The 17,047-nt window shown below is 37.7% G+C and overlaps 1 protein-coding gene and 1 long non-coding RNA gene across 2 annotated transcripts; both read right to left on the reverse strand.

Annotated features, from left to right (window-relative positions):
• Positions 1-176: 176 nt before the first annotated feature.
• Positions 177-15,254, reverse strand: LOC139084205 (uncharacterized). Its single transcript, XR_011541600.1, has 3 exons — positions 15,059-15,254; positions 5,567-5,698; positions 177-264 (listed from the first exon to the last, which is right to left on the reverse strand). It is a non-coding gene; the product is annotated as an uncharacterized lncRNA (long non-coding RNA).
• Positions 1,120-2,059, reverse strand: LOC103548514 (olfactory receptor 4F3/4F16/4F29-like). Its single transcript, XM_008516326.2, is given in 2 exon segments — positions 1,120-1,470; positions 1,472-2,059. Coding segments are annotated over 2 exon segments (939 nt in total).
• Positions 15,255-17,047: the final 1,793 nt, after the last annotated feature.

The raw sequence follows: 17,047 nt of genomic DNA on the forward strand, positions 1-17,047 counted from the left end.
AACAGGCACTTAACACTATAGATGAATTGTTTAAAGCCCTTTACAAGTATTAATTCACTTCGTCCTTATAACCTTATGAGGAAGGTACCTTTAATCATTTTTGTGAGTCGAAAACAGTCAAATTTCAGACGGTTCAACTTACATCTGTTTTACAGAGGACAGAATTTAGGCATAAAGAGATTAAGCAATTTGTTTATTAGTGAAAAGCAAAGTTAAGCTTGAAGTCAGGTAGTCTGGCTCGAGTCTGTGCCTTTAACCATGTCACTGAAAAAGAAAACAGTTAACATAACTCTGAGGAATCTTGCTGATTTCAATATAATTAGGGCAAGGATTATCATGAGCTAGGACAGAATTCTTAAATAGGTCGTTGTCTTTGCCCATTACCTGGCCCCATTGTTTGAATCCCCTGACAGTACAGGAACACAGCTTTTGAAAGAACTGGAGTATTTACAGGGCTTAATTCCTAGTAACTACTTGCACTAGCTGAACTGTTTAAGAAATCATAACCCAGAGATCCAATTTTAGGCTGATGTTGTGATTAAAAAAATAAAAAATAATTCAAAATAACTTTAGGTCTTTCCTTTCATTTACTGAAGGGCAATATATATGGAAGGGTTAAAGATAGTCAACAATACCTCTTTAAAAGCCCCTTTTCATCTTATTTCTTTACACATTACAACTGCTCCCACACATGTCTCGCTACAGAACATCAAAAAAAACCCACTGCTAATAATTTCAATTTTGTCATATATCCAAAGCACTTTTCTTCAGATTCTGCATCACAAACCCTGAAAATCAATCTAACAAGGGAGGATCCTTCTCAGAACACAGAGTAAGAAAAGAGATACAAGAGGCCAGTCCAGAATCCTCCTTATGAAGGAGGGGCAAAAAATTGTGGAAACAGTCTCTTATTAATACTTCTTATTCCATTAGATTTCACAAGAAAGAAAAATACCATATCTTCCTTGGTTATGAGCAGAAAAGACGTTAAGAAAATCCAGGACATTGGTAGGTAAATTAGTAAGTAAAGCATCGCTGGTGCTGTGCTTCATGGGATTCGTGTTGGCAGCATAGGCAGGGCATGTTAGAGATGTTTGTCTTTCTTAATATCAAAACCACTTAAAACAGCTTCCTGAAACTCAACACCTGACTGAATATTCTCCTCATTGCCACCTTCATCTCTTTGTTCCTAAAGGTGTAGATGGTGGGGTTCAGAAACGGTGTGATAATTACATAAAAAATGGCAAGGAACTTATCCACTGGCACTGTGGGAAATGGCCAGGAGTACACAAAAATACATGGGCCAAAAAACAGGACCACCACAGTGATGTGAGCTGACAGTGTAGAGAGGGCCTTGGACAAGCCATCTGAAGAACGTTGCCAGACAGTGACCAAGATGAAGATATAGGAGATGATCAGAATGCAGAAAGTTCCCAGGGAGATGAAACCACTATTGGCAGTGACCATGAGACTCCAATCTGTAAGTGTCTGTGCAGGCAAGACTAATAAGTCGAGGAAGATCGCAGTAAAAGCCGTCCAATTCATTGGGGCCACAGAATGGTAAGTTTACAACAAACACAAGTTGGATCAAAGAGTGGATGATTCCAACGGTCCAGGAAGCCACCAAGAGTAAAATACAAGTTCTGAAGTTCATGATGTTCAGGTAGTGGAGAGGTCTATGTATAGCAACATAACGGTCAAGGGCCATGGCAATGAGCAGAACCATCTCAGTTCCTCCCATAATGTGAATAAAGAATGTCTGAGCAATGCAGCCTTGGAAAGAGATTACTTTTCTCTCCTTGAAAAGATCAGAAATCATCTTGGGGGCTGTACTGGAGGAAACCCATATGTCAATAAAGGAGAGGTTGGCCAGCAGGAAGTACAGGGGGGAGTGCAAGTGAGGGTCAGAGATCACTGTGAACACAATGAGGAGGTTTCCCAAAATACCTGCTACATAGAACACAGAGAAAACTAGGAAGAGGGCTAGTTGCATCTCCAAGGAATTGGTGAGTCCCACCAACACAATCTCAGACACCACCGAATGATTTCCTCCCCACATGTCACTTTGGGCTCCAAATTTGCCTGAAAGAATGGGAAAAATAAGAAATTGGAATTACCGGCAGTATCAGTCAGGGTTCCATTAAAGAAGCAGAATCACTAGCGGATAATGTACTCAAGGATTTGTGACAGTGACTTGACCTTACATAATCATTGAGGCTGATTCAACAGTCTCTGTAAGTCTGTTGTCTGTGCATCTGATACTGTAGCTTAAAGTCCACAGCACAGGCAGTCAGGAAGGGAAGATGGATGTAAAATGTGGCAGAACAAAAATCAACTGGAACCTACAAGCAAGAGCTAAAGACTGCAAGGACAGACTAAAACCAGTGTCAGCGCTCACCGTCTCTGACCTTGATGGTAGGGTGCCCTGCTGAAGCCAGGGCCCTTCACCACAGAGCTAAATACACACCTGGCCCACGAGTCAGAGAAGCTAAAGAGGGATCCAAGGAAGGTGCGGCACTTGCAGTTCCGGTCACGGCCTCACACCAGTGAGATAAGCCAGCAGAGAAGTGACAAAGTGTGTGAACTACAAATATGGCTTCTTCTTCACTTCTGCCCTCCAAATATTGCCAAAGAATCTCTCTTGCAACCCATCCTAGTTGGAAACATACAGGAATGCGACTTCTGGGGAATTTAGCTCAATCTAGAAAAGTTGACATAATACAAAGCCACCACACTGGCTATTTAAAAGAATGTACGAATTTCAAAAATTATGTTGATACTAAAATTTGACTAGGGCAATATGAAAAAAAATTTTCAGGCCAATATCATCTATGGATTTAGATGCAAAATTGACAAAAATGATTTTGCCAAAAGGAGGAAAAGGGGCAGTGTAGCAGTTAGGTTCCCCAAATGCAAAAATTGAGGTTGAGTTTGGGGTACAAGATGCTTATGAGAGATCAACACCTTTAACGGAAGTCAGAGGAAGCAGGATTGGGCAAAGGAAGAAATCTAATTGCAATGCAGACCCCACAAAGCCCTGTCACATGGAGCTCTTGGATGAGTTTTGCTCCATCAAATTGTCCCACGTCGGGTGGAAAAGCTCCCCCTCACTTGGTCATCCACCACGTGTGGATTGCTCCAGGCACGGTGTGACTTTAGGGCTCGCTGCTGCTGAAGCAGATGCCAGGGAGCTGACAGCTAGAGGCTGTCTGTTAATGGCATGCCCCACAGCTGGGCAGCATGTCCATCCTTGAAGGGAAATCTGGTGGCAGGGAGGGCAGGAGATGATGGATTTTAGTCTAGATACGTAACATTTGAAGTGAGAGGTGGACATCCAGGTACCAGTGTCCAATAGTATACATCGTTAAACTATATTTATGTATATATTTTTCTTTGCCTATGTTGCATACATCGATGATAAAAAGAAAATGAAAAATCCACAGACTTTCAGACAGTAGATGTGAAAAAATCAAATCAGATGGTAGTTAACTGTAGAAGGGAGGGAGGGGAATAAAAATAGAGAAACACAGGCACTTTCTAAGGTACTAGGAAACTCTTTAACCTGGGTGATAACTGCACAGGAGTTCATTTTATTATTTAAATACACACAGATGTTTTATATGCTCTTCTGTCTGTAGAATATATTTCATAATTTAAAAAAAATAATGAGAAGATGGATAGGGACATTCCAGAGAGAGGAAACAGCATCTGCAAAAGTACAGAGGTGAGAGTGAGCAAGCAGTCTTTCGATACAAATAATGACTTATTTTGGCTTCCACAAAACGTTGTGTAGGAGAGACATAGGAGAAAAAAATGTAAAAATATGTAGAAAACAGATTGTAGAGGTCCTGGAAAGCCAGCCTATGGAGGATGAAATCCAGTATAGTGGAATAGCCGCCAGGTGGGGTTTTTAAGTTGAGAAGGGCTTTATTTATGTAAAGTAATGTTTTTAAAAAGAAGGTAAGGCTACCTAAGAAGGGGTAGCTTAGAAATCATTTGCTTAAGTATAATAATTGAAGCCACAAGAAATATATATCTAGAGAAAAGATCAGAAGACTACTGAAAAAGCCCAAGATTTAAAGTCTGGGAAAAGGAAACAAAAACAGTGATTCAGGCTGAGACAGGCTGCCAGAGAACCAGGAGAGTTCAGGGCTCTAGCAGCCAAAATATGAGATTATTTCAAGAATGTGAAGAGTGTTGCAAAGGAATCAGGCAGAATAATTCAGTGTTTCTGGATCACTAATACGAAAATGGATATTTGAAGGCAATGTATTCCCAATGCCTAGAACATACCTAACTCATCAGATATGCTCAATAAATATTTACAGAATGAATAAATGAATAATGGAGGGAGGAACTCAGGTTGCTCAGGGTTAAGGTAAAGGTAAGTTGTTAAGAAAGTTAGTCTATTGAGAACATACAATTTAAAAATAAAAAGGAGAAGAATACATAAAGAGGGTCCAAATAAAGAACTTTTTAACAACTAAATAAATAGCAGAAATGAGCGTTTCACAGGAGCCAGTGGAGGAGACTATGAAAGGGCATAAGAATCAGATATAATTGATCATAAGGTTCTAGATTAGCAGACATGGATGAAATAAAAAATAAACATAAGAAGGGTTAGCTTTGCAAAAGAAAAGGTCCATGTATTGTTCTGAATCAGGAGGGGAAAAGGCAAAGAATGTGTGAAGATACAAAAAAATGTTATCTATAATAAAGATTTTTTGTTATAGCAACAAGAACACTAAAGTAGTGACAGGTGAATTTTAACTGCACCGGAAATCAGAAGGTCTGTCTTTTAGTGGCTATACTGTCAATGATTGGATGAACTTTAGATTTTCAAGGAGATGTATAAAAATATTTCTGCCTATTACTATCCCTTTCTTCATCTGATCATATCCTCATCAAATAAACAAAAGGAAAACCCAAAAGCCAAGGAAAAGATCATCAGATGTCCTGGAGTTTGAGTATCTGAGAAAGAAAATAACTCAAAATTTTCCATGATTTATTTGGAATCTGGTTGTGATGGAGTAGGATCTAGGGAGGCAGGGAAGAGACACCGAAATAAGAAGCAAGAAATGAACCATCAGAGCCTCAGGATGACACAGTGGTGAGTATTAACCAGCTAGAGACAGGAAATCCGGGGGTCCTGCAAAATTCAAAGTGCCCTCAGTCCCCAGGCTCTGCCCACCCCAGCCCATTCTACAGAAGATAAATATTCCAGAAACACTAGCTATGCCTTTCTACCTTAGTCAAAACTGGTGATTTCCCACTAGCTAAAGAACAAGCATAGTGTTCTAGGGCCTCTGTGTTTTGGCCCCAGCACTGTCTCACCCTATCTTCAGCTAAATCAGTCCCTTCACCATCTCTGAAAAGTTCTTTTCCTCCTTTTGTTCAAACTATCCCCTCCACATAAAATACTCTGCCTCATCTATCTTGAAATGTTGCTCATTTTTCACAGCCCAGTTTAAACACCACACATCTCATGAAACGTCTCCAATTCTCCTCACTAGAAAAAAAATCTGTTCCCCTCCTTTCCCATAGCGCTTTGTACTTATCATAGTACCTTTTGTCCTGTGTTACATGTGTAGGACTTATTTCTTCTGTTTCCCAGCACTAGAAGTAGGGCTCCTGCATTATTCATCTCTGTCTTCATCCTCAGCTCCTAGGATACTTTCAGAAGGTAGAATTATCTGTTCTTGGAAGTCAATAAGTGTTTGCTAAATTAATTTGAATTAATGCCTTGGCAATTTTAATTTAATTGTTTAAAATAATTTAGAAGATGAAGACAAAAGAAGCATACAAAGAGAAAAAATTGAAAGATGGTAAGGGATAGGGAGAAAAACATGATAGGTAAAGAAAACAAGAAAAATTATTCAAAGGAATAAGAAATAGGGCAAGACAGAGCGATGAAAAGAATCATGTAAAAGAGAAAGAGAAAAGAAAAAAGAAAGAATTTTCCCTCAAGTTCTGAGACTAGAGACCGACATGCCCAAATGGAAAAATACAGAAAAGGAATAAAAAACTAGCTTCCATCTTTAGAATTCCAAAAAGCCCTAGACACACACCCAGTGAAAGGCTTTAGAAGGAAAAGCTAACCTCACAAAGACAGAACTTGAGTTTTCCTTCTCAGAAAATATTTGACAGAAAGCCTCATTTGCCATAGAGAAGGGTAGATCCTTAATTTTAAGCCAAAGTTTCTCCCATTCTGGCCACTTCTTTTCTAATGAGACACATCACTAAAGAATGTTCCTCCTTTACTTACCTTTGCACCTTTCAGCTGTTCCTGCTCCAGGTGCACAATGATGCAATAGAACTTTCTATTTCTGATTTTATCTCCTAGACCAGGCTATGAAATCATGGTGAGAAGTTGTGTCATTTTCTTTGTATTCCCAGCACCCAAGACAATGCTGGAAACAACAGTAGCTGAAGAAGAGTTTTTTGTTGAATGAGAAAATGGATGTACAAATAACCCAGATATCAAGTTTCTACGAATATTTCAGGAAGAGTGGAGTCCAACTGAATGAATAAAGAGAGAATATTTGGCCTCAGTAATCACTTCAGATTTTTCTCCTCAGTCATTTATTATAATGACTGATTAAATGGTCAGTGCAGGAAGAGAAAACAAGCAATTCCTGCATCTTACACTGCCTCGATTGTATATTTCTATGTGTTTGGTCCATGTAGAAGTTGCCTTCCACAACCAAGACCAACTACTATTTCCTGCTCTGGAGTGGATGTTTACTGCCAAACTAATCTGAATCAGGAGCTAAATCTAAATATTCCATAGGCATCCTAACGGTATTTACACTCATGTGTGCCTCCTGGATCATGCCTGACTCTCCCACATCATGGTTCTTGTCTTTGAATACCTGATCCCCTCTCTGTCCCTGTTTAAAGACCAAAGTAAGTTCCCTGCCAAGCATATCTCAAATTCTGCCCATTAACTTAGCTACTATTCTCAACTCTTTCTCTTCTGGGTAACCTCCTCTCCTATTCCACAACTAAATCACAGTTTCAAATCTCCAGTGGTGGTTTCAAACTGTGATTTATTTACAAGAAAATATCTTAGTCAACCAAACACAGCAATCTGGTTGAATCTGTTCTGCCTCTCCTCACTGCCTTTTTGTCTAGCAGATCTGAAATAGCAGCATCTTCAGAATAGTCACATCTGGCACATGGAGCTATTTGAAATTTCCCCCACAGTAGAAAGAGATAGCTAATTAAGAATAAGAGGGTAGTAAAAAGTGGTACCAAATAGACCAGGGAAGGCCAATATGACTTCAATCTGTGTTGGGAATGGTCTCAGACTAAGATTGATTTTCCCAGAGCAACATAAGAGGAGGTAGTTAATGGGTCACCTAGGGGAAGAGATCCATCATGAATAAACAAGCTTTATCAGGTTATTTTCCTACCTCAGGGCTTGAGGAGAAGATGAAGTCCTAAGATTCATGAAAATATCTTTTAATTACTTTTTAATGAAAATCATCTTTATTGTTCTCCCATATACAGACATATAAGACAGACACGAATATTTATTTTTTAGACACATGAATTTTTCACAGAAAAATGAAAAACAAGCATATTCTGGGGTTTAGCAAATACAACAATCCAAGAAAAAAAGCCACCAAAAATATCAAGACTTGTTCTTGAAGCTGTCCTGGAGCCACTTGTTGATCTATCTGAGGATTTTCATCAATATTCTTAACTCTAAATGCCCATTGCACTGCCAAATAAATATTTATAAGATTTTTACGAGTGGGGGTATATTTTGTTTCGGTTGTGGCCTTTGCAGTGTCTAGTTAGTATTCTTGACAAAATATTTTTCTTTAAATATTCGTAGACCATTGATCAAGATGATAGAGAAAAAGATGAGATCATGGAGTTCAAATCACTTCCAGAAACACTAATTTGGAGTCAGGATTATATGCTTAATTTCTGAGTATATCAATTAAAAAATAGGTAATATCAATGTAAATTTACTCTCAGTCAGTGAATCATTATGGTTAATGTGGTATGAGTTAGTGAGATCTCATTGTGTTCTCAAAAGTGTTAATGAGGTTATTCTTGGTAAATTAAAAAAAAAAGTCTATAGAGATATGTGAGAGTAAGAGAGAGCACTTCTAACTGGAAAATCACGATTGATTTTCAGGGGGATGTGGTGTTTGCAATGGGCCTTGAAGGATGTGTGACTTTGGGGCAAGTACATACATTTGAGGCAGGTAACTACTGTGATTTCAGATAGAGAGGATGGCATGAGCAAAGAGGTAGTGGGCAGAAGTGGCCATGGGAATTGCGAGCAGTTCCAGGCTGAATTGGAGGATTTTTGCATTAATGTGTGCAGCCCTGGAGCGTCTGCAGTTGACCATTTGTTGTTCTGCTTCCACACATCCAATGTGCCTTCCCTTAAAAGGAAAGGAATACTAGTACAACCAGAGGCACTCACAACTAGAATATACAACTATGTACTGGGGGTATTGGGGATAAGAAAAAGAAAAAAGGAATACTAAATCCCATTCATGAGGGTTCACCCTCATGAACTAAGCACCTCCCAAAGGCCCCACTTCCTAATATCATCACATTAGGCATTAGGATTTCAACATATGGATTTTTGGGGGACAGAAACATTCAGACCATAGCAATCAGGGAGAGAGATTTTCAAGTGATCTTTGTGAGTAGAATGTAAGATTGCCTGGCACACAGAGAGGAAGCACTGGAGAAGATGGAAAGGAACACACTTAGGTGAGATTGCGGGGTTTTAGACCAGCAGGATAAATTTAGGTGTGTGACTTCTCTAGATAGGGTTTCCGGCTACTTCAAAACCTCTTGTTGATTTTCAGCTTCATTTTTTGTACTGCACACTGTATGTCTTCCCTGGGCTCCCATGGACATCACAGCTTCAAACTATGCTTAATTAACTAAATCTAATTCTATTCCTCTCTTCCCTTTATTTCTGTAATCAACGGCAACACCAATCACCTCGTCATCCAAGAGAGAGAAAAACTCCCATGAACTCGGATTCTGATGTCCCAAATTCTGTTACAGATGATAATTATACAAAAGAAGAAGGAAGAGGAGGAAAAAGAGGCATGGACTCTCCCTCAAAGAATTCATAGTCTGTAGATGAAAGGTAAAGAAATATTTTAGAGTGGTAAGTGTAGTATTAATAGGTCAACATAGAAGATAAATAATAAAGTACAACTGGAAACTATGAAAAGGCTTCATCAAAGAGGTGCTAACTTGGTGATGGCTTGGCTTTGAGCAGTGACAGAGGAAGAAGTGTATGTAGAGATATGAAAGTTTGAACTAACATGGCACATTCAGAGGCTTGCTAGCAGTTTTTGCATGGAAGGCTGTGGTTTTTGAAGAGAGCTGAGGATTCTTGGAAATAACTGCGGTCATCTTGGGTTAATGAGAGAAGATATGACCACAAATCACAGACCAGCTTGTTATCAAAGGGCACAGAGAGTGGATACAGCAGGAGGACTGGTCACTTGGCAATATAGAGCCAAGTAGGACTGTGATTCTGAACCTTGTGTTCTTATTAGAAAAGGCTGAATTTTTGTTGGCTTTGAGGAATTGTGAGTGGCAAACCCCAATATCCTTGACTTAACATGAGTTTGCAGCCAATATAATTCTTTCTCATTATTTAATCCTAAACTCTTCTCACTTTTTACCTTTTCTGTCTAAATCTAAGTCAATGGTAAAATTGTCAGAAAACTACAAGAGCATAAGTGTATGCTTCACTCTGTGCAATACTCCTTAAGTTGGTGCTTTATGGATAATGTGTCCCTGAAGTTTCAAATTCACCTAATTGTGTTTCCAGAGAACTCAGTTTTTAATTTTTTATTATGAAAGCCTGAAAGACACCTTATTTAAATCTATATATATATCATGTCTTTCTCTTTTTCTTCTATATAGAACAGATTAACTCATATCGACAGAATAATTTCAATCTTGACTGTGAGCTCAAAAAATTGCAGTGAAACTTTACCATTGCTAGGCTACCACATAGCTTTACTTGATAAAAATCCATGAATTAACAATGGTTAAGTCCACAAGAACGAATAGTTTCCCTTTGACACTATTGGTTCAATAAACACATGATAGATTCACCTGCTGATGACTAATGCAATCAATAACCATAGATTTTAAACATCTTACATTTTCATGAGCTTTATAACTTTGTCTAATGAAGGCTTTTCCTGCTTAGGCATATTTTTATCACCATCAATTGTAACACATCTTAGCAGATTCCACTTCAGGTTGTACTGAATTTGTGTTTTCTCAACTTCTTAAAAAATATACCACCTATGTTGTAGTAGTTCCACACAAACTATTCTCAGAGGCTAACTTTTTAACCATGTCAAACTCGGCATTGACTTCTAAAATAAATGACAACTGAGAAGTAGCAGTAACATCTGTAATCTTATCAACAGCCAAAGGAAACCACTTGAAATAATTTGCCTTGTGTTTCAATTGACTATTGATGTTGTCCCAATGTCCCCAAGTCTGCAAACAACTGCTCTCACTGAAAGGCTAATGGTAGTCTTTAAAAAGTTTATCTTATCTGCATATATTTCCCTGGCTGCTACACTCAAACATGGCTTCATTAACTCACCTTTATAAATGGATTTCCTTGCTTGGTTAACAAGTAAACCACTTGGAAATTTAGTTTTGTTGTAGCCTCGTTTTTATATTTTAATATTGGGAGAAAAATTCTGCTGTACTGAGATATTTCATTTTAAATGTTCTAAATTTTCTGACCACTGCTTTCTTGTGAGTGCTTAGTCTGATAATGATGCAATATATTGTATCATCTTAGCACAACTAGTGTCATTGCCTAAGAAATACAATGCTTTGCCATCTAACTCAATCACAAAATAATTAAAATAATTCACACTCCACTATGCCTTAACAGCTCACTAGAAGTCCACTTTTGTCTTCTTTTCTTATTTTGGCATGATGGGTATGTACTCATATATTAGTCAGATTCAACCATGGCAGCAGAACAAGCAGGAGCTAGATTAGATAGACAGATAGATAGATCGATCGATAGATAGATAATCAATAGATTTATTACAAAGAATTGGCTTATGTAATTTGTCTGTGCTTGTTTGTTTGTTTTGTTTTTTCCAGTGGTCACCATAAGGTTTACAGTATACATTTTTAACTTATTATACTATATCTTCAAATAATTTTATGCTACTTCACATATAGTATAAAAATCTTTCATTTTCTCTATCCTGTCCTTTCTGCTATTGTCATACAATTTATTTCTAAATTTGTCATTATCGTTATAACACAGTGTTATTATTTTCTCTTTCACAATATTTTAAAGACATTTAAAAATCAGGGGGATAAGTAATATATTTGTATGCATATTCACCATTTCTATGGCTCTTCATTCCATTATGGACATCTAAATTTCTATCTTGTATAATTTTCCTTTCGCCTGAAGTACTTTAACATTGCTTGTGGGGTAGGTCTGCTTTAGATGAACTCTCTAAGTTTTTGTTTATATAAAAAATAGTATTTCACTTTCAATTGTGAAGTATATTTTCACTAAATTTAAGAGTTCTAGATGACAATGGGTTGTGGGTTTGGGGGAGGGGATTGTTTGTTTGTTTGAAACTTTAACAATATTTTTGCATTGTCTTCTAGATTGCTTAGTTTCTGACGAGGAGTCATTTGCTCTCATTCTATATATAATGAATCCTTTTTATCTAGGTGCCTTTAAATTTTTCTCTTCATCACTGACTTTCAGCAATGTAATTGTTATTTGCTTTGGAAAGCTTTTCACATCCTTTTCTGATAGTTCTATAATTTTTGTCATTTTTGAATCTGTTTCTGTTGATTTATTTTTCCTCTGGGAGTCATATTTTTCTGCTTTTTCTCATGCCTGAGGGCTGTTGCTTGCATACTAGTCTTTGTGCTTTTTACCTTGTTGATCGTTGCATTTTGTTGTATTCATTTAAACATTAGTGTTGGATTTTATCCTAGAATTTAGATCAATGTAATCTTCCACTCTGCTTCTTAAATATCTATTATAAGATTTGGAGAGATATTATGTAAAGAATGATTGAAAAGCATAAACAAGGAAGAAGGAAAATCAAATGTTCCCTGGCTGATTCAGCCCAACCTAGTAGTACTATTTTGCAAGAAATGCAGAAAACTGTAATGACTTTTAAGTTGTTCTTAGTTATTTGGAGGAGAGGAGCTTCTTTTTTCTCCACTATTTTCTTTAAATAAGTGGTTGGTTCTACTTCCTGAAACACTAAGGAGCCCTCTGTAAGCTGAAATAATAAACAGATCTTTTCCTCTTGTTTTAGAATTGTCTTCTACAGAGTCCCCCTCAAAATATATTTCAGTCAAGGTTACTGACAAATCAAGAGATATAAATTCCCTAAGCTTCAAGGGTTGCTTGTTGGTCATATAACCAGCCTTTCCCTTCCAGAAAAGTCAGTCCTTAAAACATTGAATTCAAGTAGCTATTCCAAGTGATTTTAAAATCATATCACGAAAATATCTTATGACCAGAGTGAGGTGATACCTCATTGTAGTTTTGATTTGCATTTCCCTGATAGCTAATGATGTTGAGCATCTTTTCATATGCCTGTTCTATCCGTATATCTTCTTTGGAGAAATCTCTGTTCAGATCTTTTGCCCATTTTTTAACTGGGTTGTGGGTATTTTTTTTGTTGTTGAGATGTATGAGTTCTTTGTATATGTTGGATATTAACCCCTTATCTGATATATGGTTTGCAAATATCTGGTCAGAATGGCTATAATTAACAAGACAGGAAACAAGTGTTGGAGAGGATGTGGAGAGAAGAGAACACTCATATGCTGCTGCTGGCAGTGCAAACTGGTGCAGCCACTATGGAAAACAGTATGGAGTATCCTCAGAAAATTAAGAATAGATCTACCATATGATCTAGCCATCCCACTGCTGGGTATTTATCCCAAGAACTTGAAAACACAAATGCATAAAGATATGTGCACCCCTTTGTTCATGCAGTATTATTCACAATAATCAAGACTTGGAAGCAACCTAGGTGCCCATCAAGGGACAAATGGATAAAGAAGATGCGGTATATATACATGATGGAGTACTACTCAGCCATAAGAACTGATGCAATCTGGACATTTGTGACAACATGGATGAACCTTGAGGGTATTATGCTGAGTGAAATAAGTCAGAGGGAGAAAGTCAAATACCATATGATCTCACTCATATGTAGAAGATAAAAGCAATGACAAACAGAACATAGCAATGGAGATTGGATTGGTGGTTACCATAGGGGAAGGAGGGGGAGGGCAAAAAGGGTCATTTAAGCTGAGACCTGACTAAAAGGAGAGTCTCACAACATGATGAAGCATTTTTAGATAAGGAGAATGTAGGGCCCAGCCCTGTGGCTGAGTGCTTAAAGTTCGACATGCTCTGCTTTGGTGGCCTGGGTTCACGGATTTGGATCACGGGTGAGGACCTACTCCACTCACCAGCCATGCTGTGGTTGTGCCCCATGTACAAAGTGCAGGAAGATTGGGATAAATGTTACTTCAGGGTTAATCTTCCTCAAGCAAAAACAAAATTGGTTGTTAGCTCAGGGAAAACCTATCTCAACAAGATAAAAAAAAAAAAGAATTAAAAATGTAGAAAAAGAGGAGAGAGGAAAAGAGAGAGAAATTATGATGAAAAGAACCCTAATACAGTCGAAATAAAAATGGTATAAAAGGTGGCCAAGATTTCCATAATATCTACTTCAGGATTAGAAATCTCAAAACTTAGCCAATTGTCAAAATTATCCTGAACACTAATTACTACATAAGCTCCTATTCTGATAGATGAAGTTGTCAATTAACAGTTCTGAATATAAGTAACAATACGTTCTACTGAGACCTGCAAAATAGCCAATTGTTTTGCCCAGGGAATTGTGTCAGGCTGTAACCCTAGGTTTTTATTTACTTTATAATGAAGTACACAGAGAATAAATTCCTCCTGTGTCTGAGATGAGACAGGACCCTGTCTACCAGGAACGGGACAATGTGCAGCATGTCTGCTTAGAATGATAGAGACTCCCTTGAATCACAAACAGCTCATGTCAACCTCATATATACTCACAAAATCAACTGTCTAGGAGAGAAAATCCCCAAGACCCTCTGTCTGACAACAGTAAGCCTAACTACTGGTTCACCTTCTCCCAGCCTGTGGCTAGAGCTGTCCTCTCCTGCTTTCTTGATTTGAGGGCCCCAGGAGACTGTGGGTCTCCATGGTACATCAAACCTCCCCCTTGTTTCAAGATGTCTTAAAAACGAACAAGGATCTTGAGTAGGAACTTGAGACATACAAAACATTATGCCTTTGAGAACTTCTGTTGTACTCCACATTACTCCCTAAAGCTGAGGAGCAGTGGGAGGGAACACAACCGTAAATCTGAGAAAGAGCTATAGCAGTAGAAGAAGGCCACCAACAAGAGCTGAGGGCTTTGGTGGAGGAACTGGGTGCAGTAATTGCCAACACAAAGCTCAGAAGGGAGAAAGTGAGGGAATAAATATCCTGATTTCACTTTCTGCCTGTCCTCTAAATCCCTGCATAGCCCCCATTAGCTACACCCAAGCAGAAGCCAAAGGGCAAGAGCCACTGGTTGATTCAGCCCATAAAGTTCAGTTTTACAGGGCTCAGAGAAGAGTGGACATGATGAAAATTAGATATGGAAAGGCAAGTAGAGAGTAGACATCAGAACAGTTTAACTCTCTCCCATTAGTGGACATTCGGGTTTTTCCAATGTTTGCTTTTACAAGGTGATAACTAATGTTTCTACATGTCTTCTTATACACGTGTGCAAGTGCTTCCAAAGGGCAAATAATGAGAAGTAGAGTTTCTAGGAAATACTAGATGCACAATTTTATTTTTAATATGTACTGTTAACTTGTGGTTCTCATGACCACATGGAAGTTCTTGGCTACAACTACTTAAGTGGTAAAGAGAAAGAATTCATTCAGGATCTAGTCATATGAGATAATTACCAATTAGGGCAAAGAATAAATTACATACCGAGTGGAAACAGCTTATTGGTACTTTCTTTTCTGCTGGGTTGGTGGACCTATGACCAGTAAGGTGTGTAACTACCAGATCAAAGGAGCACTGGGTGTCATCATTCTAGGGCTTCTATCCCTTAGAAACCCATGAATACCCCATCAGCATCCTAGTCAATAAACCTACATTCTAACTGCCACATCATTTGGATTTTGTTTCTGGGTTCCAAGACTGGAATCTCTCACTATGTCACAAAGCCGAGGGACTTCGCAGCCTAGGTCTTGTAAACTACATATCATATCCCACACAGCATTTGGGCTTTCAACCTAAGGAGTTTATTTAATTTGAATTTCCCTGATTAATAGTGAAGTTCAGCATTATTCACACTGACTGCCTCTTTATTTTAAACTCCTTGAATGTCTTAAGACTGCTTCTTTGTCTAATATACCAAATACTTGTATCAGTTAGTGTCCCACTAGGAGAAACTGCCCCATTAAAATGGAATAAATGGGGAAAATCTAATTTACAAAGGTATAAAGCATTTTTATAAATGAGAGGTAATGTGACTCTAGTTTTATTCCAGGGTTTTGTCTCTTAAAAGATCTGATGTGGTCACTGTGCCTCCTCCTATTTATAAAACACTTGCACAAGTCAGAATCATGGAATTGGTGAAATTGAGACGTCCTGAAGAACATTTACAGGGGGATCTAATCTGTCTTGGAAACTGATTCCATAAAAACTTGATTGGAACTAGATTACCCCCTGTTGCTTCCCTCATTAGTGAGCTCAGTAAATAATTGACACATGTTCATTTTATATGGGTTATGTTTTTAACTTTTTGAAAATTATACTTTGGCCACTCTGAAGGTCCCATAAAGATATCCAAGTGGACTCACTTTCTGGAACTAATAAACTATTTCCCAAGGAATGCTTCTCATGGGATGTTTAAGGCTAGGCATGACTCTTCTTGGTTCCCATAATGATTCCCAAGCAGCATTAAAACTACCTTCGCTGACATTCTGATCTCTGTTTTGTTTTTCTGCTTTGGTTTGTTTCCGGTTCTTGGCCAAGTTTGGTTCCAATCCTGGTTTGCATGAGGCAGATAGGTTATTCCTCATTGATGGCAACAGAGATTGTGAAATTGGTTTCAGGATTTGATCATTTGGTAATCTCTCTTGGGATGTGGGGACCTATTTTCTATCAAATGAGAGATGATAGAGAATTTGATTTGTTAATTGGATTTTTTTCCAATCTGTTTGTTTTGTTTCTATTGGAAGTAGGTAGAAGTTCCACTGAAGATCCCACGTGAGATTTTGTGCATCCATCTACATTTTTTACTTTTTGATAAATCTGAGTCTTGATTTCTAGCTGAACTTCTAGAACGGAATCTAATAGTCTTAGGTGTGACTGTGTTTCTTCAATTGAGGAGCCTTTTCCTTTCATTGTATGAGTGTGAAGTGCTTTTCTACTTCAATGTTGTATTAATAAACTAAATCTAAAGCCTCTTAAAGGAGTTCTTATTATTGCTTTATGGAGATTAGTAAGTGCTGACTTGAATCTAATATTCCTCAAATTCCACCCCCTAAAGAAAACTGAATTTCTACTGTTTGCTGTATGCCATCTTTTTCAGAATAAAAAGTTTCAAAGAAATTACAGGTCAGAGCATTTTTAAATAAAAATTCAAATTCAAATAATCAAAATAAAGTTTTGGACAATACAGACTGGGTTGATAACATTTTTTATAAAATAGCTATAGGTATTCTCCCTGATATTATCAGAATGGAGCATAAAGCAAGCATTTAAAATTATAGAAAATGTAAAATTATGTGTTCAATAAATTGGAATTATAACTGACAATTTTTTAGTGAGTCCACTGAAATATAACTTCTAAGATCCTCAGTTGTTTCTAGATTTTGGTTTTATGTTAATAAAGTAATTAGTAGATATTCATTAGATAATTTTTAAATAAGACTGAGTAATGAAACGTTGGTCATAGTGTGTGTGTGT

The sequence above is a fragment of the Equus przewalskii genome, chromosome 1 (assembly GCF_037783145.1).
Source record: "Equus przewalskii isolate Varuska chromosome 1, EquPr2, whole genome shotgun sequence".
Lineage (NCBI taxonomy): Eukaryota > Metazoa > Chordata > Mammalia > Perissodactyla > Equidae > Equus > Equus przewalskii.